The 27036-nt window shown below is 41.5% G+C and overlaps 1 protein-coding gene across 4 annotated transcripts in view; it reads left to right on the top strand.

Moving 5' to 3' along the window:
* Positions 1 to 27036, top strand: part of MGAT5 (alpha-1,6-mannosylglycoprotein 6-beta-N-acetylglucosaminyltransferase) — a 340181-nt gene that overhangs the window by 193408 nt on the left and 119737 nt on the right. For all 4 annotated transcript variants that reach the window (XM_049616196.1, XM_049616194.1, XM_049616195.1 and 1 more), the window contains 5 exons: positions 2586 to 2662; positions 3722 to 3811; positions 19277 to 19348; positions 21502 to 21663; positions 25042 to 25211. In XM_049616196.1, coding sequence (XP_049472153.1) covers positions 2586 to 2662; positions 3722 to 3811; positions 19277 to 19348; positions 21502 to 21663; positions 25042 to 25211 — 571 coding nt within the window. The remainder of the gene's footprint in view (positions 1 to 2585; positions 2663 to 3721; positions 3812 to 19276; positions 19349 to 21501; positions 21664 to 25041; positions 25212 to 27036) is intronic.

The following is a 27036-nucleotide window of genomic DNA, read 5'->3' as shown; positions in this document are numbered from 1 at the left end:
GGAATACAGCCACGCCCATTCATTTTCCTATTATATGTGGTTGCTTTCCTGTTATAATCCACAGTGGCATAGTTGTGGCAGAGACAGTGTGGCCTGCCAAGCCTCAAATATTTACTCTCTGGTCCTTTGGAGAAAAGGTTTGCCAACCCTTGGCATAACATATTGTATTCCTTGAAACTCTTTATGGAAAGGACCCACACTGTCAGCAACCAGGCTTTCCTTGCAGGCCTTCGTGGACCTGTTGGTTTATGTTACCATCTGGTGATTTCTGTTCACTCCATGGTACCATACCTCTAACTCTATAGACTCTAGTTTCCATAATTTCTGGCTCTGGATGTCTGGAACTGGTGTAATGCTTATAGTGTGTGAAAGAAGGGGGGAATTTCTCCGTAATCATCCCTCTAAATGTCTGATTGCCCCGACCCCCAGCTGTTTCAGACTCTGCTGTCTTGGATCCTGTGCTATTTATTTGCTTGGTAAATGTTACCAAGCAAAATCAGAGACAAAAATAGGATAAGTAGTCACTGAAAAGTGCCTCTGTCCTTTGGTGAGGCATTTGTTAGTGGTTTCTGAGGCTGGCTGTCCCCTTACAAGTGAGAAAGGAGGAGAGCTATAGGGAGATGTACCACCTCAAGCCTGCATTTATCTCAAAAACGCAGAGAATGCGTTTCTAGAAGATCCGTGCTTTTGAAATATTGCTTTCTTAGATAGAGTATAAGTGGCATGCAATTATATAGCGAATGCCAACTTTTTAAGCACGCACTGTGGTCTGTGGCGAGAGTCAGCTGTTGGGAGTGCCAGACTAGACTTTGCACAAGTATTAGCTTACTTAATAAGAGCTGGATGAAATAATGGTACAGTTATTTCAGTGCTACAGACGGAGAAACAGAGGCTCTGACAAGCTAAGTATCGTCCATGTTCACTACTAAATGACGCTGCCTCCAGTCCATGAGAAGGAGGGTATTGATTTTATGCTGTAGTTATCCAGGTGGCGGGTGGAATGGTGATGAGAACACTGAATCAAGAGGTGAAGAATCTGTTTCAGACTGTCAGAGGAACTAATTTTCAAGGGACAGGTACAATTTCTGTTTTAGCCCCAGCAGCCACCAACATTGAATAACACTGTCAAACAATACTGTAGTTTGGGATCTAATTTCTCATTAGTACTTTGAACAGAAAATTGTCAGCCATAAGTAATTGTGGCATTTTCCAAACGTGTCTGGAAAATACAGTTGGTCCTCAAAGAGAAACATGTAGTTTTAGAGCTGTCCCAGTTTCCAGCTAAAATGATCATTCCTAAACATAAGGCTGATCTTAACTATTCCTTTCTTAGAAGCTTTCAGTGCCCTGCCCTTCCCTTCCCTCAGCTTAAAGTCTTTATCAGGGCAGGGACGCCTGGGCGGCTCTGTCCATTAAGCATCTGACTTTGGCTCAGGTTATGATCTTGTGGTTCATGAGTTCCAGCCCCACAATGGGCTGTCTGCTGTCAGCACAGAGCCCACTTTGGATCCTCTGTCCCCCTCTCTTTTTGCCCCTCCCCCTGCTCGCTCGCTCACTCAATGTCTCTCTCTCTCTCTCAAAAATAAACACTTGAAAAATAAATAAAGTCTTTATCAGGGTGCTTGCTTGAAGTCTTTCTGGTTTGGGCCCTGCCTGATTTCCTTTCTGACCCCTCAGTACCTCCCATTTCTGCATTCCACTCAGTGTGCGTCCTTGCATTTGGAGCCTGTTCCTTGAACACCATCTCTACCTTGCCCCTTCACCTGGCATACTCCTGCTTCATCTTCCTATCTCCACTAAGATGTCACTAGATCCAGGAAGTCGTCTTTGATCCTAGAGACTGGGGTGGGTGTCCTTCCCTTGGCCCGCCCCAACATAATGTCTATTACACTGTTGTTCAGTGGTTTACTTGTTTGTCTGTGGTCCACCACTAAACAGTAAGCTTTTTAAAGGCGTTCTTTTTTGTTCTGACTCTTGTCATCAAAAGGAATAGGAATCCCCTAGAGCTAGCTAATAGAAAGGGAGTTTATTGTGAGGAAATATTTGAAGCATAAGGAGATCTTTGCAGAAATGTAAGAACCACGTCCAGAAGATGCTGTACCTTGCTGATGTGTCTGGTTGCTTTCTCCTCCTCTGTACTACCGTTCTATTTGCCTATTTTTTGCCAGCTTCTCAGCTCAAGCACATGTCATGAAGGTATTCCTGACCTCAGTTTGCACAGCCTGACATGGCCCTGGTGGTCCCTCCCAATCTCATGGCTTCATCTCCTGCTCTCCACTTGTTTGGTTTCTCTTACCAAGTTGCAAATTTCCAAGCAAACCCTCTGATTGGTGTAGCTCACCTGTTCAGGCTGGGCCACATGCATCATAGGTCTCTGGCCATCCTACAGGTGGGCTGTTCTTGGGCCAGGTCCTCACTGCAGACCAGCTGGACCTATTGGCAGCTGGAGAGCTTCCACAAGTCAGAGCATGGCTCCCAGTATAGACTTCCTGTTTCTGTTTCCTTCCCTGCCCATTGCTTACAAAGATGGTAGGTTTGTGTCTCATAAACTTCATGGTATCCTTTGTTCTGTTTCATCTTTGCAGATATCATTAATGGAGCTCAAGAAAAATGTGTATTGCCTCCTATGGATGGCTACCCCCACTGCGAGGGGAAAATCAAGGTAAGGCCCAAGTAATGTTTATTCATTCCCTTCACCTTTTTTCTTCACTAACACCCTCTTCCTTCTCCTCCCCTCCCCTCTCTCTAACTCCCCAGCAATACAGATGGCAAGCAAGCCCTTTAAGGGAGTCATCGAAGGGATGCCTCAATTCTGCCAGTTTGGGGCTGTGGCCATGACAACCCTTGTGTGCTTATGCCAACTTCATGGGGTCAGTCCACAATGGCTCTAACTGGTCAGAGTGAAAGAGCCTGGGCCACTTTGGGCTCCTGCTGTGTCTTTGAAGCTGCCTCCCCCTGGCTTTCCCAGCCTCCAGCAGGTGATCCTTCAAGGGCCATTGACAAGGAGCTGCCATTATATAGAGCCCAACTTCCCTCTCCCCCAGTCCCCAGGCCCCCCTGCCACGAGGTCTCCAGATTGTGATTTAAATGTCACATTTGCATTTGCAGCTGAGTAACCTGAGACATTTGGACACTCTTTCACTCTTAGGATTTTTTTTTTAAAAAGTTCTTTTTATATGGCCTGCCCTGAGGGAGACCACAACCCTACTCACTAGTTTTCAGAGAAAAGTCTTGGTTCCAGTGTATGCTTAGGATGGTGAGCGCAAACCCCAGAAGCGTTAACATGGTTCCTCTGTGGGACTCACACATGCCATGCACACCTTGCACGCCTGCTCTCATTCACACTGTCTGTTCCAGGACCTGTCCTGTGGCTTATGCAACTGTAGCTCTCTGGGTGAAAGGGGTTTTGATTAGGCAGTTGCTCTTGATAAAACTCTCCTGGCCACTGCCTGTCCTGGGCTTTACTGCCTGGTGGTCTCACGGCCTTCCTCTACCCTGCACACCTCTGCTAAGGCCCAGCTCAAGCCAGCGTCTACCTGTGAATCATCTGGAAAACTGGGCATCTGTTGTCCTGACCTCAGCTCACTGACAATGAACCTCAGGCCCCAGTCTGAGCCATTCACTTCTCCTTGCCCTTCATAGCCTTCTCTGTCATGGGATGTACAGGGCCACCGAACACGGTCTGCTTGTAGATGTCCTTACCGGGTTCTTGTTGTTTCAGTGGATGAAAGATATGTGGCGCTCGGATCCCTGCTACGCAGACTACGGAGTGGATGGGTCCACCTGCTCTTTCTTTATTTACCTCAGTGAGGTGAGTTGCTTCTTTGGCTTCAGGGTGTGGAAATAAGTGGTGAGCCTGTTGTACAGCCTGAAATTTGTGTATTGTTTTTACATGGTGGACCTGTCGTTCCCTTCTTTAATAGGTTCCCTGCTCTTTAATAGGGTGATTTTTTTTCCCTTGAGAAAAAAAAAAACCCGGGCTAATGTAGCTATTTACATTTTCTTTCCTCAGTTAAAAACAATCTAGTAAAATAGGGGCACCCGGATGGCTCAGCTGATTGAGCATCTGACTCTTGGTTTTGTCTCAGGTCATGATCCCAGGGTCATGGGATCAAGCCCCATTGTGGGGCTCCATGCTGAGCCTGCTTGAGATTCTCCCCCTCTCCCCCTGCCCCTCTCCCTTCCTCCCTCTCTCTCTCTCAAAGTAAAAAAATAAAAAAATTTAAAAAAATTAAAAAAATAAAAATAAACAATCTAGTCTAATACATGTAACATAAAATTTGCCATCTTGACCATTAAGTGTATAGGTCAGTGGAATTAAGTATATTCATATTACGATGCAACCATCACCACCATCCACCTTCTGAACACGTCATCTTGCAAACCTGAAACTCTACCCATTAAACAATGACTCCCCATTCCGTCTCCCTCCTGTCCCTGGAAACAACCATTCTAATTTGACTTGTGACTACTCTGCTTGTGACTACTCTCATTATTCATATAATTATACAGTATTTGCCTTTCTGTGAGTGCCTTCTCTATGCATCATGAACTCAAGATTCATCCGTGTCATATTATAGCATATGTTAGGCTTTCCTTCTTTTTTTAAAGCTGAATAATACCACATTATGTTATATACCACATTTTGCTTATCCATTTATCCATTGATGGATATTTGGGTTGCTTCTACCTTCTAGCACTTGTGAATAATGCTGCTATGAACATGGCTGTACATCTCAGTCTTTGAGACCCTGCTTTCGTTTTTTTTTGGGTGTATATCCAGAAGTGGAATGGCTGAATCATATGTTAATTCTGTTTTTATTTTATTGAGGAACCACGACACTTCTCCAAAGTGGTTGCTCCATTTACATTCCCACCAGCAAGGCATGAGGCTTCTAGTGTCTTCACATCCTTTCCAGTCCTTGTTGTTTTCTGTTTTTTGAAGTAACCGTGCTAATGGATGTGAAGTGGTAACTCATTGTAGCTTTGGTTTGCATTTTCTTTTAAAAATTTTTAAAGTTTATTTATTTGTTTTGAGAGTGTGTGTGCATGCGAGAGTGTGTGTATGTGTGTGAGTGTGTGTGCAGGGAAGGGGCAAAGAAAGAGGGAGAGAGACAATCTCAAGTAGGCTCCATGCTGTCTGCATAGACTCTGATGCAGGGCTCTATCCCATGAACCATGAAATCATGACCTGAGCTGAAAGGGATGCTCAACCGACTAAGCCACCCAGGCGCCCCTGGTTTGCATTTCATTGATGATCAATGATGTTGAGCATTTTTTCCTGGGCTTTTTGGCTGAGTTAGCAATTTGCTTACAGGCTGAGTTATTTCCAGCCTGAGCTTCTTTTCCATTTCTACCCTTGAATTTAAATTGCAGCTTATTTTCTTTTTTTTAAGTGTTGCAGGACATTTTACAGACCATCTGAAATTTGTCCCAGGCTTTGATGATTCTCATGTGACCCTGGAGGGAGGTGGGGTAGAGTCAGAACCATATGGGGACAAGTACAGGGGAAGAACTGAGTAGGGAATCAAAAGCTGGCTTCCCCTCCACGCTTCATGGACAAAGGCAGCCCGAGGGGCTTGTGAACTGGGTGCTGTCTAATTTCAGAGGATGTGCCCTTGCATGTGCTATTGCCATAATAACAGCTCCATGATGCTACCACACAAGAAGGAGAATGCCTCCGTTTTGAGCCTAAATGACATAGTCTTTCATGTGGGACTCAGGCACCTCTCTTCTGTGTCACGGGGTGACAGGGAACAGCTTTGGGGGATGGAGGCCAAACCAGTATTGCCACAGGGCCTATGGCCCTGAATTCTGTGCAGTGTGTCTCTTTACTTTATGTCCCTTTCCTTTTTAAGATCCGCTGAGACCTTTTTTTCTTTTTTTTTTACATGGTCACACCATGGCCACCCCATGAGACTTTTTTTTTTTTACATGGTCACACCACGGCCACCCCATGGCCATCATAAGAAGCCTCAGAGCTAATGATAGTTAAAATACCTCTCGGAAATTAAAAGCCCAGAGAGTTGGTTGTGTGATGCTCCTATTAGCAGACTGCCGGCAAATTAATTCTGTAGCATTTGAGCGTGTTTTTGGCTGAGGTGGCCTGTGCCCCACCTTCTCATCTCTTTCTCCAGAGGAGTAAGGCGTGGGGTCTTGGGTGAACCTGTGCTCCAGTGAGAAGTCAATTTAGAAGCACCTTTCTAGCCCTGAGGAAAAGGTTCCTCATTCAGTTTAATTTTCAAAAGTTGCCTTCCTCTTTCCACTTGATGGAATTCAGCCAGAGTCCAGCTGTGCTCCCTGATTGACAGGTGGGGCTAATTTCCTGCCTTTCTGAGAGTTTGCATGTTGGGTGTGCTACTGAGTTACAGGTAGAGCATTACCTCCCATGTCAGCCTTCCCTCCGTCTCCTGAGCCAGAGCTGGGAAGGTGTGGAAGAACAGTCCAGATGGAAAGGGACTGAGATTATTGGTGACCCAGTTCCCTTCCGTTGAAACTGCCATGCAACCCAACTCACAGTGAAGGAAGGATGTCGATAAGGTGAGAGAAAAGTGAGGTTCTGATGAGTGTGGGACAGACTGGGCTGTGCAAAGATGTGATGAATCATATATTCTTTTTTTAACTTCTTTTTTTTTTTTTTTTTTTTGAGAGAGTGTAAGTAGGGGAGGGGCAGAGACAGGGGGACAGAGGATCAGGAGTGGGCTCTGCACTGACTGTGGCAAACCTGATGTGGGGCTTGAACTTAAGCACCGAGGTATCATGACCGGAGCTCAACCGACTGAGCCACCCAGGCGCCCCAATGTAGTCTTAATACTGGAGCCCAGGTGTTTCATTGCAGAACCTGTAACTATTTTTTCCCTTTCCAAGGTGTGGAATGGTGCTTTATTAACCTTTACCTCACTCTTCTTATGCAGATGATCAGGCTTTTGTTTTTGTTCAGCTGAATTCAGTTCAGTGAGCACTTACTGAACCTCCCTTATATTCATTGAATGTCAGCAATTGGTGAGAAGGAGTTTTCTTGGCACCATGGTATGCATTCATTAAGAGTCTAATGGAAGAGGAAGAATGGAGGCAGGTGGTGGAGCCTGGACAGGGTGGAGAGAATTTCCCTGGGGAGAGAACCAGGAAACCTTTTAGTTTAAATCTGAAAATAACCTTGGAATTCTGGCCTTTAAAAAAAAAAATGCGTTTTATCATAGCATCTTAATAGATACTCTTTAAGAGCTGGAGAAGAATTTCACCACTGTGGCCTCTTGGATGGCAAATACTGCCTTTCAAAAGTAGTAATTTTAATTTTGTCTTTAAAGGATCCTACCGTGAGGATTCCTGAGTGTATATGGGAACATGGTTAGAATAGAGCCGGGCAGATGGATGACGTTCAGTAAACACGGTCGGCATTTTTATGGGTTTTGATATTGTCATTATTTGCGTTCAGTTATGGGGACATTTTATGTGGGAGCTCGATTTTGTTTTATAATTAGAACCAATTTCTGGTTCTAATTCATCATTCTAATTTAATTTTAGATCCTTTGACTTCTGGTAACGTAGAAATTCAGCTATTCCCTGTGACTTCTTCTCTCTGCATATGGCCCTTGTGTTTGCATTGGAGCTGTGAGCTGGCCCTGTGGAAGAACATTGCGTCCCTGCCGTCGTTAATCTGAAATGGCTAGAGGTGGTTTTTAAAGCCAGTTAATTCTGTGCTAGTATTTTAAAAATCCTGGACAGCATCTGGTTTCTGGTCTCGGCTTTTGTTTTGTTTTCCCTCTTGCTTTCTTGAAACCTTCCTTCTTTTTTTTGGTACTTCATTTAACCACATATCATATGCCAGGTTTCTCTTGGAATTGGAAAGACAATTAAGAGAGACATCTTCATTTGATTTGTTTACTTGATCAACAGATGTACCAGTGACTTTTCCTCTTAATCCTTCTTGAAGAGCCAGTTCTGGCTTCTATCTCTGTGTCTAACCTCAGAGCTTTGACAGATAAAAAAAGGACTTGAAGTAACAACGGTCAGTCACCAGTTGAATTGAGGCATTGAGATTCAGCCCGGTCCTAGGAGGTGGCACTCTGCCTTCATTTTTCTTCCCCTGGGTCGTCTCCATGTGCCAACTTCCACTGAATTATGGGTCTGTCAACTTGTGCTTGTACCCTCACCAACTTGCAGTCTACACGTCTTTCTTAGTAAATCCCAGAAAGTGCAACCATCAATATTTCCCCACATTATTCCCACAGATGCTTGCTATGTGTCTGACACTGGGCTAGGGACTGGATGTGGTGGTAAGGAGTTTGGTGTTGCCCTTGTTTGGTAGAAGACATTAGGAGAAGAATGAAACATTACTGAGCCCCACTGTAGGCCAGACACCTCAAATGTACAACCTCACTTAAACCTCTCCCCCGCTCAGAGTAATAGCCAAATCAGAGCGGCTCAGAGAGGTCAAGTGCTTAGTGTTTCTGCACTTGGCATTACTATTGCCCCTTCATGTCAAAGGAAAACTGAACTCAGGTAAATAAGTGATTTACTACCTTTGACTTTGCATTCACTTCTATGCTCCAAGCCTGTTGTGTTTGAAATATGGCTATTTGAGCTAATTTGAATTAATGAATCTTCATTGCTAGTTTTTGAATACTCAAAATTTTGATACCCTCCCTCAAAAGGAGAAACAGCACTGATTCTCCTGAGGATGTAACTCATGAAAACCAGGTGCTCAGCCATTTCTAGTGGTGACAGTGAATGAATGATTCATTAGGCAGCCTTGCATTTCCAGATCATCGGGCAGTTTATTTTCTGTATCTGTTTTTGCGAGCCATGTAACTATTCCCCTCATAGAGACAAGGCTCTATAAAGTAATTACTCTGTCATTGTTTCAGGTATATTAACTTAGCTCTCTGCAGGGCCTTTTACTGCTAACAGATTTTAGGAAATTTGGAATGAATTTCTTTACCTCTCTTGATATTACATTGATAGATGATGCTGATATACCTGACACCCACACAGTTTTTTTCTTCTCTTTACACAGTTATTCTAGCAACTAGCAACTATCATACCCTTCTAGACTTCTTAATTTGTTTGTGCTGTTTTTTTTTAAACACTTATGTTGCCTTTGCATGTATAGTTGCTCGGAAATAAGCAAATTACCCAGCGATCGATGGCTGGATCTTAGGATTTATACAAGCCTGTTGCTTCAAATGCCAATTTGGGCTGGACTAATGAGTGTGTGTGTATGTGTGTGTATGTAGGTGTGTGAGACTCCTTCATGAAGGAACAAAAGAAGCAATTTCATGCCTTACTCATCAATCTGTGTCTTCTATTTCACGAACAACAGGCAGAAAGGTCTTTGCCTTTTTCTGTTTTCCCTTGGCAATATGTAAAACTAATATTGGCTGAGTATGCTATTAACCTTGAGTTTAAATTCAGCGTACTTAATCCCTTGATTAATGCCAAGATTAATGCCCAACAGCAAAGGTTGAAAGCTTAAATGTTTGTGAATGCGAGCATGAAATGAAATCCTAATAACCAGTACAATGATTTGGATTTATGGGCTGTGTTGGCTGCTAGAGATAACTTAGAAATGGTGTTGCATAGACTAATTTGTCAGAGTGGGCAGCGATGAAGAATTGACTGTTTTGGTTGTGGGAGAAAACCTGAATGAAAAAACATAAGTAACATTTTGGGACAGGTCAGGGAGTTCTTTAAAAATATCACTAGACTGTTGCCTGAGAATACCAACACATACCTTTTAAACGTGTAACCATTTGAGATGGGAAATCCCCTTTCTGTGAGATAATATTTCTTGGCAGTAAAGCAGGTAGCAGAAATTTATGATCTTCTTCTTTCTACTTTTTGAGCTCAGCCTTTACTGGTACCTTTTTCATCCGTGTGTTTTTGCTGCTCTTATTACCTGAATTCCAACGCATCCTTAGAAAATTGATTTTTTTAAAACAGTTCCTGAGTCTACAGCTCAGTGTTTGTCAGTCACCTTAACAGATCTGTTGGTTCTGTGGGCTCAGACTCCCCCACACTCCTCCAGGCTTATCTTCTTGGTGACGCCTCCTGTTGGTAAGTTTCACATACGACATCATTTGTGCTTAGAATTCTTGCTCTGCCTGCTGCCTTAACAAAAATTAGAAGGGAAAATTCCAAGACTGGCAAACCCCACACCAACACCCCTTGGCTCCTTCCTTGAAACCCATGTGTCAGACAGGGCTTCAGTGCAGTCGCCTCCAATTTGTGTTTTGCCAACTTTTCAATACTGTCTCTTGCCATTTCTATTGCATGCCAATAAAATCACTGTAAATTTTTATGTTTTGAACTTTTTTAATGTGGAAAATTTCAAACATACCAAAGAGAAGAGTATAACAAAGTCCCATGTACCTATGACTCAGTTCAGCAGTTGTCAAGTCATGGCCAATTTCATTTACTCCCTCCGCTGGTCCATTATTTTGAAGCAAATCCAAAGGTCTTAGGATCTGTGAATGTTTCAAAATGCATCTTTAAGACTCCTTGGAATCCTGAATCTACTCCCAGTGTAACTGATAATAATACCATCTTATATCTAAAATTAACATAATTCCTTAATATCATATAGTCCCAGGTTAGTGTTTGCATTTTCTAGGCAGTCTTGTAAATTAAAGGTTATTTATTTGAACTGGGTTTCAAGCAGTGAGCATACATTAGAATTGTTGGTGTCTCTAAAGTCTCTTTTTAATTTTAGGTTTCCTTCCATCTCTTTCCCCACCCCCTTTTTTTTTCTGTTTGTTTGTTTTGTTTTTAAGAAACTTCTTCATTTGTCTTAGTTTGTTATACTCTGAATTCTGATGATTACATCCTTGTGTCATTGTATAATCAGGTTCTCTCCCCACTTTATTTCCTGTAAATTGATAGGTAGGTCTGAGACTTGATCAGAGTCAGACTTAATTTTTTTTTTTTTTTTTTTTTTTTGCAAGACTTCTCCATGGATGGTATTGTCTACTTCTCTCAGGAGGCACACAGTGCCCAGTGTCTCTGTTTTTATGATGTTAGCACCTGTTGATGGTTGGCGCCTGGGTTCATTAATTCATTAGGGGTTCCTTCTTAATATACCAGGAATACTTGATGAGGAGAGGTGACCACTCCTCTAGTATGTAGTTGCCAGGAGAGGCGGCTCATATAGGAACCATTGTGTCTCTGTTGGTTTACTAACATCTTCCATTGGGCCAGTATTTTGTTAGTATGCTTTTTGGTTTTATCATTATGAAGTCATTGATTGAAACATATTTGATATGTTCAATCTACTCCAATTATTTTCTTACTGGTTCTCAAACTGCCCTTTCTTTGGCCAATGGGAGCCAATTAATATTGTCTTCTGAATCCTTTTGACATGACTCTGATGGTTTCTAATAGTTTTTATTTATCTAGTATGACAAAACCTTCCAGATTCATCCTACACAATTTCTACCCTAGACCTGAAATTGGCCGTTTCTTCAAGAATCACTCGTTCCTGTTAGTAGGAGAGCACAGTTTGGGTGCCAGAAGCCTTCATTGCTCTCGGGTTTTGCTGGGTGCTGGGGGATATAACAATGAACAGAAAGGTGAACATTCCTCATTAAGGTTATGTTTTATAGGGGAAGACAGCCAAAAGCAAAAGTAAAATATATATCTTTTAGATTGCAATAAGTGCCGTAGAGAAAAATAAAACAGGAGAGGGTACTAAGAAGTGCTTACAAGGAATGATGGTGTCAGTTTTATTTTATTTTTTTAAGGTTTAATTTTTAAGTAATCTCTACAGCCATCGTGGGGCTTGAACTTACAACGCCAAGATCAAGAGTCACATGCTCTACCGACTGATACGAGCCAGGTGCTCTGATGGTGTCAGTTTTAGATAGACCAGTAGGGAAATGCCCTACTGAGAAGATGACAGGATGATATTTGAGCACCAATTTGAAGGAGGTGAGAGAGTAAGAGGTGCACATGTCTGGCAGAGGTGTTAAGTGGGCAGTGGCAACAATAAGTTCAAAGGTCCTGGGGTGACCATCAACATCCATTATTTTTTTTTTTAATTTTTTTTAACATTTATTTATTTTTTGAGAGACAGAGAGCATGAGCAGGGGAGGGGCAGAGAGAGAGACACACAGATTCTGAAGCCAGCTCCAGGCTCTGAGCTGTCAGCACAGAGCCCGACGTGGAGCTTGAACTCACCGACCACAAGATCATGACCTGAGCCGGAGTTGGATGCTTAACGGACTGAGCCACCCAGGCGCCCCTAACATCCATTATTAAAAACAAGTGCATGGAAATTAATCTCTGGGGAGATTTTTGTCTCTTGTTCACAGAAATAATGGTGTCTGGCATACATATTTATTGAATGAAATATTTTATTTAAAGGCTTTTTTAAAAAAAGGCAATAGAAGTTTTATTTGTTCTGAGTAACTTCTCCCAGCTATCACCTTTCTAACCTTGAGAAAAATGTGAAATTTGTAGCATTGAAAATCTGTTAAAACATTGAGATGTGAAGCCAGGGGTATTTCAAGCACTTATTAACAATTGAAGATAATACTCTTTCATATTAGACGTATGAGGCGTTGCAGGGGTTCAGATTGGACGGTTAGAATGGAATGGACCAGTTTTATTAGAAGGCACAGCTTTTTTTGCCCATGTTTTATTCTCACTGTCACTTTAGCATTATTTGCCTGGAACTATGCCTCAGGCAAAATTGCCTATGAACAGAGAAGAGGAACTCTACCCACGTTTAGAATGTGACTACTTGTGTAAATTGGGTGCCTTTGGCTATCAAAGTGTAGATGCAGCCCAGTGGGTCCAGTTTGCCACTGGGCCTTGCACAGCAGGAAGCATGCCTGGGGACAGCTGGTTGGTCATAGGAAGCATGTCAGTGCGTCTCCGTGTGGTTGGCTGCAGAGGAATTCATTTGCTGCCTCTCCTGTGTGAAGGAAGATTGATGCTGCTTCTCCTGCAGTGATTTGGGATGGATTTTTGAAACTCTATGACATGCTGTCTTTAGCACCTTACTAGTTTTTGGCATGTGGAATACTTACTGTAGCTTTGGTTTAAGTTCTTACCCTTCCCTAACCACCAGAGAACTATGTTGGATTGCTCAGCCCTTGGCTCCCTCTTGCACATTGGAACTTTTTGCTGAAAACATTCCTGCCTCCCTTGATAGGGGGCAATAGTACCATATTCTAGAAAACACATGAGGCTCCAATGCCTGCCTGGATACAACTACCTATGTTGCCTATAGCTTTCCATCTCCTTCTTCTTCACTGAGATCAGGGGAAAGCCTGTGTCACCTGCCTTGGTTGTATTGTTGGAAGGTTCTCATGAAGTGATGAAAATGGGGAAATGCCACATACGTGGAAAAGCATATCCTCATGAATATCTTTAGTGCTCAAGTCATGTCTTCGAATTATTCACCACTCAAACTGTGAATATAATTTGCACAAGTAGTGAGTGTTTCAAGGGGGAAAAAAAAAGTAGAGTAAGGACACAGAGTGGCCAAGTATGTGGGTCAGGAAGGCTTCTCTGAAGAGAAGTTAGAGCATAGTGTGGAAGTAAGGGACTGACACATGGAACTCTCTGGAAGGAAGAGTGTTTCAGATGGAAAGAATAGCAAATGCCGAAGTCCTGAGGGTTACCAGGTAAAATACAGGGTACTCAATGATAGTTGAATTTTGGGTAAAGAGTAATTTTTTTTAAAACTATAAGTAGGTGACAAAGACGACATAGGACATACTTGTACTTTAAAAAAATTATTATCTGAAATTTTGATTTAACTGGGTATCCTTCCCCCACCCCCACCCCCACCCCCAATATATATACATGAATCTGGCAAGCTGTGTGAGGTAGGAATGTTCTGTTTGGACTTGCCAGGATGGTCTCATGTGTAGAGAAGGGGGAGTGAGGCAGGCACCGTAAGGATTGAGGTGAAATTCTATAGGATCTCAGTATGAATTCTGTGTTTTATTCTAAGTGCAAGGAGAAAGCCACTGAAGGGTTTGAGTTAGCGTAGGATGTGATCCAATTTAGGCTTTAAAACAATCACTCTTGCTGTACAGAACAGACGTTGGGGGCAAGAGTTGCCAGCAGGGAGCCATTCCTGCTTTCATTGCTTTTATAGCACTTGCCACACAGTAGGAGCAGAGCAAACTTGTTTTGAAGGATTTTATATAAAAGATTTAGGCAATAATATTTTAACATTGAAGACCGTGCTTGCAGGAGTGTAGGACACAGAGGTCTGGTTTCTGTGCACATCACGTGGGGATGAAGCACATAGGCTTTGGGGCAGGACAGATGGCATATCAGTCCTCAGCTATGGGTCCTTCCTGTTCTGTGTCTTCATCTGGCATGATAAGTGGCCTTTCCCAAGGGATTATTTGAAGACCAAATGAGGTAATCAGGTGCTTATCCTAGTGCTTGGCTCCCAGGAGAGTATAGCTTTTGTTTTTATCCTTTTTTCCCTCGCCTGTCCCCCATACACAACCATTTTGAACAAACAGTATGGCCAAAATATTAATCAGCTCAGGTGTTTCATGCAGAGGACCAGTCTGGAGAGCTAAACCACTTACTGATGTGTAGACATCTTTGACCATTTTCATTGGCATTTTGAAACTTGAGAAAGGGGAGTAAGTGGGGTAGGGAGTGGGATAGAGAAGTCTTTTTTTTTTTTTAAGTATATATCTTAATGAGTAAATTGATTTGATATGTCATCAGTATGACAAATGCATGTATGTATATGTGTGTGCCTATATATGTATAGTCAGTGTATTAAATGAATAGATACATAGTCAACTATATCCTTTGGATATATAACCAACTGGCCCCATAAGATGATGTAAAATTATCTTTTCCAGATCTTAGAGTTTAATCAGTTGGATTACAAGAGGTCAGTGGAGCCAACTACTTGATTTTGTAGTTGAGAACACTTAGAACCCAAGTGGTTTAAGGTTATATGCGAGTTGTTGGTAGAGCTGGGCACAGAATTCATTTTGGCTAATTCCACATTCAGGACTCTTTCCCTACTCAGCAGCTATCTGTTCTCCATGAAGGTTGACCTTTAAGGATGGCTGTAATGTGTCCCGGTCAGGGGAGAGGCAGGCCGCATTCGTCACCCACCCCTGCAGCTCACTGGTGAGCTTACCTCTGGAAGTCCCCAACCCCTTGGAGCCTTGATTTCCTCACATGTAACCTGGTGATGGTGCCTGTGTCACAGGGCTCTTCAGGGGTTCAAATGATGTAATGCATGCTAGCTTATTTGTTTTTTTCCCCAGAGACCTTCACTTATTATAAACCTTCAGTAAATGTATGCTTGTATAATGTCATTCCTTTAAAAATTATTCTATTAATAAACATTCATTATAAAAAATCATCGTGTGCAGATTAGCATAAAGAAGAAAATGAAAAGCACCCATAACACCATCATCCAGAGATAAGCTCACCTTTCTTATGCACTTTTCTCATTTAATTTTGATTGCACTTACTATCTGAAAAATACAGCATGAAATTCTATATGTCAGTGATCCATTAGAGCAAAACACTTCACATTAATCACAAGAGAAGAGGCTGTAACAGTGCCTCATCATTATTCTTTCAGAAGAGTAGAACGTTACTATAAAGAGTTATACCAGTTATGCATAAATACATGCATCTGTGTGTTAAATCTCCTATTAGTTTTTGCTGTAATCTTATTACTTCTTTTCTCTCTTGTAAGATCTAACTCAAGGGGCACCTGGGTGGCTCAGTCGGTTAAGCATCCAACTTTGGCTCAGGTCATGATCTGGCAGTCTGTGAGTTTGAGCCCCAGGTCGTGTTTTGTGTTGACAGCTCAGAGCCTGGAGCCTGCTTCTGATTGGTTTCTCCCTCTCTCTCTCTGCCCCTCCCCTGCTCATTTTCTCTCTCTATCTCTCTCTTTCAAAAGTAAACATTAAAAAAGTAAATATATAAAATCTAACTTGAGTTGTAAATGTATCTACCAGCAATTTCTTTTTTCTTAAGTATAATGAATTGTCCATTCTACTACAGACCTTGAAAGTGAGCGTGACCTACTTGAGCCGTTGAGGGCCTTTGTTTTTATTCACATTGTGTGTGATTAAGCTGCAAAACCTTCTCAGGTCAAAGAATTTTACATCATTGGGAGGGGGCATGTCAAAAATCAAATCAGTTAATTTTGTATCTCCTCATTCCAGAAAGGTGATTTATAGGTCCCTCTCTGTGGAATACATTTTAACATTCCAAATTTCTAGCGTGGTTGGTCTTTTTCTGTTTTTCCTTCCTCTTCATTTTGTGGCCTGAAGATAGTGTGTTAAAAAGATTGGTTCTGTGAAAGGAGTTTGCCTTCAAATTGAAGGTTATTTGAGTAATGGTTTGGCCCCTCTATTGATTTTTGTGTGCCTACTGCCATGAACTCAGGTGGTTTTCAGTTCTTAGACGTGCTGTGGTGACTTGCGGACTATCCTTGGAAATGGGCGTGAGGAAGAGCTCCCCAGTGCCCAGGAGCCAGGCAGGGGTGGGAGTGGACAGTGCCACATCCTGCGTTCCTGCTCCCAGGGCAAATACAAAATCCTGTCCCAGGGAGGGCCCCCAGGGCCACAGTTAGAAAGGTATGGCCAAAGGAATGGGTGGGAAAAGGGAGCAGGCCGATGCAGGCCTTGAGGGTTCTGAGAACAGAAGAGTTGGTAAGAATGGACTAGAAATCATCCACAGCAGGAAAGCGGTGGGCTCATGCTGGGGTCCAGCTTTCTTGGTAGGATGCCCTGCTAGGGGGTGAGACTCCTTAAACGGCCCCAGGTAAATCAGGCAGAAAACAAAATTAGGGATTAGGAGGTTGAGTTATTAGCCTTGAGCAAGATTTTCCCTGAGTGTTATTAATGACACTCTTATTTAGGAAAATGTTGCTCATTTGAAGGCTGTTTGTTTCAGTACTTAGAGTTATTGCCAGTACTGGCTTGCTTCCAATCTTGGTAATCCTCTGAGGTTTCAGGGGGAAAAAAAGTGTTTTTTTCTCCCCATGGAGAAATAGGTTTATGTATAATTTAATTATTTTGTTGGCCAGTCACCCTATCACTGTGTACAAAAACAGCAACCTTAAAACCCCACTGTCTTCATTAGGTGTCAGGATGTTCATGATTGGTTTGTCCTCCATTACGAGTGGACATGTAGCAGAAAGATTCCTTGCTAAAAGCTACAATACACTGACTCCATATTCTGCACTTTCAGGGATGCCCTTGAAGCCTTGCAAAATATTACCCAGTGATTTAGAGTAACAAGAAGTGAGATGGATGATCAGTTTCAAAGAGGAATTAAAGTTTTGAATATTCTGTAGTGAAGTCATATTTCAGAAGATCACCTTGGACAGTATTTGCATCAGAGGGAGTTTTGGAAGGTTCTTTTTAGGACGGAAGAGTGAGGAGGGAATGTGTTCTCCTTTATCAGTATCTCGTCTCCCTAATCCCTCTCCTTTCGGTTGACTTTCTTTATTCATCGTCTTGTTTCATCTTTCCCTATTATGCTATTTGTGGGGAAATTTTTTATCCTGACGTGTTGCCGTGAACATTTTGTGACTGACTTAGTGTGAGGCTGACTTCAGATCTGTGCTCTGGTTGCTCGTCATCCTTCTTATATGAGGATGAAGCTCTCACAGTGGAAAATGCTAGCTGCGGTCCATTCGAAGCCTTCACGTTGCAAATATGCTTCTAGCAATGTTTTATTTAGTGCATTTACAAAAATTTAATTTGAATTAAATAATTCATTCTGCTCTAAGAATACAAGGTACAGATGTTTGCACTGCTGCTGGGACCAGCTGAGGCTTCATCTGCTTGCAGGCTGCTTTTCGGCTGATTTTGCCTCATTTTTCACATTTGTGGAGCTCCAGATATTGCTTCTCCTGGTGATATTGCTGTAAGGTCTCCGTAATTAGACACGGGCATCCAAGGCAAGCTAGTATTTTCGTATTTTATGAGTAGAAGCCCATTTCAGCTTTCCTCCTGGGGAGTCCTTTTGAGTCTCTGAAGTCATTCACAAATATGGTAGAGTCTAATTTTATGCCACAAGAAAAAAAAGAGAATATTGCTCTTTTCCTATCCAGGGATTCCACCCTCCCCCAAGCTTTGTTCCCCTCCACTTACTGCTTTCACTTCATTTGCAGCGGCAGATGGCTTTATGCAAATCACCCAGTTATTTTGGTCATAGTAAAAATCACCTTGCATTAAGAGCAATTTCTAGATTAGGGAAACTGCTGTGTTTATTTGAAAACACACCCAGGGCTGGAGGGCAGACCATCCCGACCGAGCCTGTGTCACTGATCTCCAAGGCAGTGGCCGTACGTGTACCTGCCTGCTCGCTGGCCCTCCGAGTGCCCCCTGCCCACTTGCTCTGTTCCTACAAGTCCATCTCACCAGAGAAAAATTGTAGAAAAAAATACTTTACATGGCTCTTTCTTAGCCATCTTTTAATAATCTCACTGCATATTTGTACGTGGGTAACGTGCCACCTTGGAATTGTATGGCCAGCAAGATTAGTCAGTGCAGTTCTCTTTTTTCTTTTATTAGAAATGGTGATTTTTGCCTACTTTTCTTCCATAACCTTTTTGAAGTAATTTCTGTAAAACCTTTTCCTCTTTCCCCCAACTCTCTCAACTTTTGTGCATTTGACAGAGCAGTCCATCTTCTAGAATGGCTCTCACAAGATTACTGAGGGTTTTTTTTTTTTATCCTTTTTCCTTTGATCTCTTTCTCCAATAGTTTTTACCATCTTCTTCCTTGAGATGAGATAGTGTGCAGTGAACAGCCATAAAATGAGGGAAAGCCTTGATCAATTAGCCTTAAACGATCAGCTGCTTTCCTAATTCTGAGATAAAAGATTGAGCTCCGTGCCTAAAATGCCCTGCTGTTTCCTTTCCAGACATGCCACAGCAGATAATGAATCATTCCTGCCTTCCATTCTCATTCCCCTGCAATCTCAGTCTTGTCCCTTTCTGCTGTAAGACCCCCTCTCCTTCTGGTGGAGACACGTGAGGCTTACCCGGTGAAGGAATCAGTCGCTGTGAAGTACTTTGAAGGACAGATGTAAAGTGTGGACTGTGGGCTCCACAAGACCTTTGCTATTATTGTTTCGTCTGAGGGGGCACCTGTCTCTGTACTACTAGCTGAAATCATGAAAGTCTGACTGATAGTAGTAATAACCACTTAAATGTAGTGCTCCATGTGCCAGGAAGGGTGTGTGGTGCTTTGTTCGTACATGAATTCATTTCCAGGTGAACCAGCATACTTAATGTCTCCGATGTATTTTTCAGGTTGAAAACTGGTGTCCTCATTTACCTTGGAGAGCAAAAAATCCCTATGAAGAAGCTGATCATAATTCATTGGTGAGTTGGGTTGTTGGGAACTAGGCTTACAATGTGGTTCTGATGCTAAGTAATACGTGTGAAGTCTTCTAGAAATGCCAACTGTAACCTGAAATAATGGTAACCTGAAGAACTTGTATCCGCAGGCCTGTGCAAATTTGGATGGTCAAATCAGTTAAGCCGTAGTGTCTGTTTATTGAGCAATTCTCTGAGGGTTCCTGAGTGATATGCTACCCATAGGAATAAGACCTGGTGCCAGATGTGGGGGCGCTGTGTGACCTAATGAAGGTGATGGTTGAAAACAATGTCCGCACCTGTGCGAATGCTGAATGACAGTCCGGTGGAAATGAATGTGGAAGCGATGATTTTAGCCTTCAGGGCTTAGGACGGGTCCAAAAAGAGACAGTGTCTTTAGAGCTGAATTCCAAATGATGAGTGAGTTCATAGTAGATCAGGGAGAGGAAGGTGTATCTGATGTGCAGTAGAAAGGTGCACGTGCAAGGGTTGGTTTTCAGGGAGTAGAGCATGGTTCAGTGGACGAGGCCATAGGGGTTTGGATGAAGATGGTTTGGGGGAAGATGAGACTGAGAAGATCACGAGTGACTGTGAAAGGTTTTCTGTGCCACCCCAAAAGCTTAAGTCTTTATTCTTTAAACCAGGGATCAGCAGAGTTTTTCTGTAAAAGACCAGATGGTAGGGGCACCTGGGTGGCTCAGTCGCTTAAGTGGCTGACTTCGGCTCAGGTCATGATCTCGCAGTCTGTGAGTTCTAGCCCTGCGTCGGGCTCTGTGCTGACAGCTCAGAGCCTGGAGCCTGCTTCAGATTCTGTGTCTCCCTCTCTCTGACCCTCCCCTGTTCATGCCGTGTCTCTCCCTGTCTCAAAAATAAATAAACGTTAAAAAAAATTTTTTTTTTTAAAAAGACCAGATGGTAAATATGTTCATCTTACCAGGCTGTAAGGTCTCTGTTGGAATGGCTTAGTTCTGACCTTGAGTGCAGAGGGCAGCATAGACAGGATATAAATGAGCAGGCATGGCCATGTTCCAGTGGAACTTTAGGTTACCAAAATAGGCAGCAAGGAGGATGAGGATCTGGCCCCCAAGCCACAGTTTGCTGACCCATGCTGTAGACCGTGAGAATCTTGGGAGATGGCTGGGTCAAGGAGGGATCAGGTGAGTTTTGAGAATGAAGTGTGATGACTCCTGAGAGAGGGAGTTAGCATGTTCTACATGTTAGATGAAATAAATACAAGTGTTACTGTTTTTCTGTTATTTCAGTCACTGGTTGTATCCAACTACATTAGAAAAATGTTCTTCCTGGCTTTTAAATTATTCTGTCCTGAATTTTAAATTTTATGTTTTTATTTTTAAATTTTTTTAAATGTTTATTTATTTTTGAGAGAGAGAGAGAGACAGAGTATGAGTGGGGGAGGGGCAGAGAGAGAGGGAGACACAGAATCCGAAGCAGGCTCCAGACTCTGAGCTGTCAGCACAGAGCCTGATGCGGGGCTCGAACTCACGGACCGTGAGATCATGACTTGAGCCGAAGTCGGATGCTTAACCGACTGAGCCACCCAGGTGCCCCCTGAATTTTAAATTTTATTTAGCTGTGGTAGGAAAATGGTATTCCTGGCTTTTAAAGTCCTTAGAAAATAATGAACTTTTGTTTGTTTGGGACTGGGACAAAACTGTAAGATGAGCATTTGTCCCCTGCTTAACTTTATGGACACAAGAAGGCTTTTTGGCACCCCCATAATGCCAACAAGCCTGTTATGAATTGATTTTACTTTTTCCTGGAGTCTGCTGCCTCTCAGTAGATCCAAGGGGTGATAAATTCGGGTGTGGAGAATTTCAAGGTACATCAAGCATACCATTTGTAAAAAAAAATAAAATAAAAAGGCATTGTAATATAACTCAGGGCTTTGCAATGACTGTGCTGCCTTTCTCAATTTCTAATTTTTTAATGATGTCCCTTACAGCATATTAGCAGTCAGGGGCCTTTAATTTGTAATCCTGGAGCCTTAAAGTAAAGCTGTGCAGCAGACAAGCCTCACTTTTGAAGCCCTATATTTAATTGACTATCTCTTTCAAGTTTTCAAATGTCACATCATGACAACTATTATGCTTTCTGACTTTTTATCTTCTGTTCATTTTTTATTAAATTTTTGTTTCTAGGCGGAAATCCGTACAGATTTTAATATTCTCTACAGCATGATGAAAAAGCATGAAGAATTCCGGTGGATGAGACTCCGGATCCGGCGAATGGCTGATGCATGGATCCAAGCAATCAAGTCCCTGGCAGAAAAGCAGAATCTTGAAAAGAGAAAGCGGAAGAAAGTGAGCTTCTGATTAATTCAGTTCAGTTAGATGCCAGTTTTCTTTTAAAATCGGATTTTGCTTGGAAACAAGACTAAGAGGAATGTCATGTCTCCAGTGATATTCCCTCAGGGTGAATCTGCTCAGTGTCTTGTACAGCCATTTTTGGGCTTTCCTCTCCCCAGTTAAAATAATCCTGCTTACCAGGGACCGGCACACATGTTTTTTGGGTGAAGCCAAGCAGGAATCTCTGCCTGTAAGATTTCCCTCTGAACCATCCTGACTGTCTCCTCCTATGGCATCAGGAGACTTAACCCTCTTGGCTCTACCCAGGTACAGCCTTGGAGAGTGGGCTGTTCCATTATAACAGCAGTCTCCTGTTTGGGGTATTTGTCAGTTCTGGGGTTTGGGCAACTGGTGAAGTTCCACTGCTGCTACGTTGGGTTACAGTGGGCTTATGTTCCTGAGAGAGAGAGATGCTGTCAATTAAACTAGAGGCAGTTTGTTTGAAGTTCACCAAGACTTTATTCGAAAACCTCTGGAATAACCCTGAGCGTGAAGGATTTTATACCCTGTTAGTTATAGGTTCAGTGGCCTTGGCTTTAGATTAACTGTTCAGATGACAAACAGCAGAGCAAATTAAACAGTCTTTAGTATCCGCATATAAAAATTAATTAAAAATGACTTTGGTATTCCTAATTTGGCTAATTTGATATCCTCAAGAAAAGGAAATACAGATGAACTTGCAGAACCCCAAGTCATACTTTATTGCTTCCATTTAGATTCCTTGAGTTTATGAGACAGCCGTTCCAAATGTTCAGGTACCAAATAGTCCTCTGTAGAAGAGTATGAGGTCCAAATTCCAGGTGAGCTGTGAGAAATAGAGTATTTTTATATAATCCTATGCAATAATCTCTAGGATATATTGTTGGAGGAATAAATATTAGGTGGAGAAATGTGAACATTATTTTTAAAAGAAGAATTGTATATATCTGTATACCTACAAGTATACGTAAAGTTTTGTACATACGCACACATGACCTATATATAATATTACATTTATGCTTCCTCATATTGTTAAAAATAGAAGGATAAACCATGAAATTAAAAATAAAGGAGATGGATAATGGTGTTGGTTACACAACATTGTAGATGTATTTAATGCCACTCACCTATACACCTAAAAATTATTAAAACGTTAAATTTTGTGTTAGCATATGTTGTACCACAATAAAAAGGGTCAAATATGGGGAAAGAGGGACTAGCATGGAGGCATAGAAACTAGACTTATCTAAACACATCTTACTTTGTAGATTTGGTGCTAGAAGCATTTTACATGGTGTAAAACAAAATTTCACTACAAGAAAACCGTACCTAAAAATTACTAGGAAAAGAAAACATGAACTGACTACATACTCAGTTTTGCAGTAAACACACGGAGAAGGGCTGTTCTTAGTGACTAGAACACAGTCAGTCAGCATTTCTGAAGGAGTATCACAAAGGACCAAAAAACTGCAAAATATTTTAAGAGTTTTACTAATTGTGTAATTGGTGATGGTGTCGATATTCTAATTGTGAATCCTTTGAGCATATTAGAATAAAGCAAAATACTTATGTTAGTATCCTTGAGAAGTAGGATTTTCAGTGTGGGAGAGAGGAAATAACATATGTAAGGTAATGTTATGTAAAGATCCTGTAATCCTGAGTTTGAAGGGGAAGTACCAGAATGAATTTATGATTTGTTTTATCCTGGAGGAGAAATAAATTTCCAGCTATGTCCATCGAAAAAGGCTATAGACACTGATCAACCAGAGTCCCCTAGGCTCCAGATCTTGAACTTTAGATATCATCTCCACTGGATGGTATAAGAGGTTCTTGGAAAAATTGTTGGTGAAGGTCTGAGATAGAAGTTGTACATGATGAGCTTGGGACACCTGTCATACCAGAGAGCAAAGTAACTCTCCAAGCCTACTAGAACTATGTCAGAAGAACTTAGAAGTCAACTTGAACAGCCTCCCATTGGCAAGAAGGGACAATGTGATAATCCATAAGGATTATAACTACGGTTTATTGAAACACATCAAATATACTTCTATCCATGATTTGATAATGACACCTTTAAAAAATTTCACTGATGGTCTTTAGAGTATGCTAAAGAGCAAATTGGTAATTTAAAAACCGGTAAGTGAAGGGCAAGAGTCAAGTATTTACCAGGCTTTTTCTATGTAAACTGTACTTCAACAGAACCAAATAGTTGATGGAGAGGGGGATGTTTTAGCTAGTAAGTACAGAAGGAGTGATAGAATATGACCATTTTGCGACCCCTGTGGATTAATGCATCTAGTTAGTGATCATCAGTAGCTGCTAACATCACCAGAGACACACGATGTCCCCACTGACGGAAGTACACAGCACTACCGATGCAGTAGTATTGCCAGAAGCATCCAATGTGAGTTTGATCAGGCCTGCAGATCTAATTACTAATTTACTATAAATACAAGGGATGGAAGAGTCTAGTGTATAATCAGCAAAATCCAAAGTGTAAGAGACTCTACTGGAAATACTACCCAGTCCCTTGGACAAATAAATGACAACTCTCCCCACCCCCAAAGGATGGGGTTAAAGAAGCCTAAGACGTAAATGAGACAATTAACAGTTTATGTACTTTATTTGACTTCTGACTTAAAAACTGCCCTTGGGAGAAAAAAAAAAAAAAAAAAAAAAGGAACAGTTGAGGAAGTATAAACATTAGCCGGAAAATGAATGATATCAAGGAATTAATAATTTTTTAGGGGTGATAGTGATGTTACCATTATATTTTTAACTGAAGATTTTTTTCCTTCTAGAGATACAAACTGAAATATTTGCAGATGAAAGGGTATCTTCTCTAGGATTTGCTTCACCATAAGCTATAGTGGTTGGGAGAAAATGAAGGGTATATATTAAATAAGATTTGCCATAAGTTAATAACTGTGAAATTTATGTGATGAGTATGTTGGAATTGACTACATTGTCATGTCTGATTTGGGATATGTTTGAAATTTTTTATGTTAAACCTTAAAAATATCCCAACTGTGGGGAAAAAAAAAAACCCAATGTTGTTAAAACGATATTTTATTGCTCTGGCTTACTCTCCATTAATTCTGATTCTCCAAATATATCCTTATTTTTCAAAACAGATTGTCCATATCTCCTATTCATAGCCATAGAAAGGGCAGTAGTGACTTTATTTCCTTCCATTTTTGGGGTACTTTCTAGAAAAATGTTACGGCACATTATTTCATTAGAACGTAAACAATACTTTAGAATTGGTTGATTGCTTTTGGTGTGTTACTATGGAGTTTGTACTCGGTTCAGTAGGAATCAATATATGCCTCTCCTTTGTTTTGTTTTTTTCAGGTCCTTGTTCACCTGGGACTCCTGACTAAGGAATCTGGATTTAAGATAGCAGAGACAGCTTTCAGTGGTGGCCCTCTTGGTGAATTAGTTCAGTGGAGTGATTTAATTACATCTCTGTACTTACTGGGCCATGACATTAGGATTTCAGCTTCACTGGCTGAGCTCAAGGAGTAAGGAGATTACTTTTCAATTTTAAAATCAGAATACAAAAAAGAAATTGTAAACTCTTAAAGCCCTCTATTAGTGTGTAATTTCTTGTGGAGGAAAATGAAAGTGATAATTCACTAAACAGGAGATAAGAAGATTATTTTCAGGAGCTAAATACATACACTGTGAAAAAGATAATATGTTTTCATTGTAGCTGCAGGCTCCAGAGGCTTCATAAATGAATGCCAGAAAATTCAAACTAAGGAGCTTATTCTTTGCTATTACAGGTGCTTCCAACATGTGCACCACAAAACATTATTGACTTTCCTAATTCCCTGTCTCTTGCTGAAATTCATACCACTCCCTACTCAACTTCAAGCTTTCTAAATCTTAAAACAGAGCAGATTCCTTTTTTATAATTTAATTTGGGTAGAATGAGTTTCTTGAAAGCTCTGATTCCATCCTTTTTTTCAGTAAAGCCAACTTTCTAGTCTGACTCTGTTCACTCTACCTGGCTTTTCTGTTTCACTGAAGCCTACTTCTGGCTTTAGCCCTCTCTTAATCTCTTTTTAGATTGACACAGCTGGCTAGGCAGGAATGCTTATAGCCCCCTTCACTCCTTTTGGATAGCTGCCCACGGAGACTTTCTACCCAGCAGCCAAGTGATTGTGTTGCAGTGTCAAATGTTCCAGATGAAATGCCTTGAGAGAACATTCTAGAGCTGGAAGGGTGTTAAAATATATCCCACCCTGCGTCTACTTTATTGTCCAGGATACTGATGCCCGGAGAGGCCACATGTGTTAGGTCCAAAGTCCACACACCTGATACGTGGCAGTGTTGAGGTGAAAGCAATAATATCAGCAAGATGATACAGTGTCATATTTTAAATGAGTTCTATATGCTAAAACCATGATAAGGGCATTAGTTAGTGCAGTGTCAACAGTTATGACAACTGGAATATTGATGATGACTGGTAACAGTCAACATTTGTCAAGCACCTACTGTGCATCAGATACTGAGCATTTCATGTATTCTATATTACTCAGCCCTTAGCACAAACTTTTGGAAATAAGTGCCATTGCTTTCTGCATTTCAAAGATGAGGAAACTGAGGTTTTCAAGGTCACGTGGAAAACATGTGAGAGAGCTAGGATTTGAGTTTTATCCTATGACTGTGTTCTTGACCACTGTACTACAATGCTTCTTTCGGATCTAGATCAACCTGAGATCTTCTGAACCCCTAAACACCACCCTTGTCCCTTCCACGTGCTGCCTCCTGCTTACTTTAAAACATGTTGTATACATGACCCATGAAGTAGATGCATTCGTACATTCAGTAGTTGTTCATTAGTGCTCTCTGTGGACTAGTTCTTGCTCTGAGATGTAAGGAGATGACCAGCATGTGTTCAAGGAAATGCCAATCTTTTGGTAATCATAGCTAATATATTATATAATAATTACACTAATTGCACTGTGATTAGTACTAATTGAGGCATGAATGCTAGAATGTAAGCTAAGGGAGTGCAGAAACTCAATATTGCTCACTATGGTGTATGTGGCACCTAGAATAGTGCCTGGCACCCATTGGATGCTCGTGACTATTTACTGAGCAAATGAGAGATGGGGTGAATGAATGAATGAATGAATGGGTGAATAAATGGAGAATGTGGGATCCCTAGGGACAAGTGCTTCCTAGGGAGATCAGAAAAGGCTTAAAAAGGGCCTACCAGGCAGAGACTTAATTTGTTGGTCAAGAAGTCTATAGAGGTCTTTAAGCATTGGTGATGGGACCAGATGTGTTTTATTTAAGAAGAGAATTATGGGCACAACATAGAGCAGCGGTTCCTGA

The sequence above is a fragment of the Panthera uncia genome (assembly GCF_023721935.1).
Source record: "Panthera uncia isolate 11264 chromosome C1 unlocalized genomic scaffold, Puncia_PCG_1.0 HiC_scaffold_3, whole genome shotgun sequence".
NCBI lineage: Eukaryota > Metazoa > Chordata > Mammalia > Carnivora > Felidae > Panthera > Panthera uncia.
Note: the sequence above shows the minus strand (reverse complement) of the source record. Positions and strands in the feature narration are given on the sequence as shown.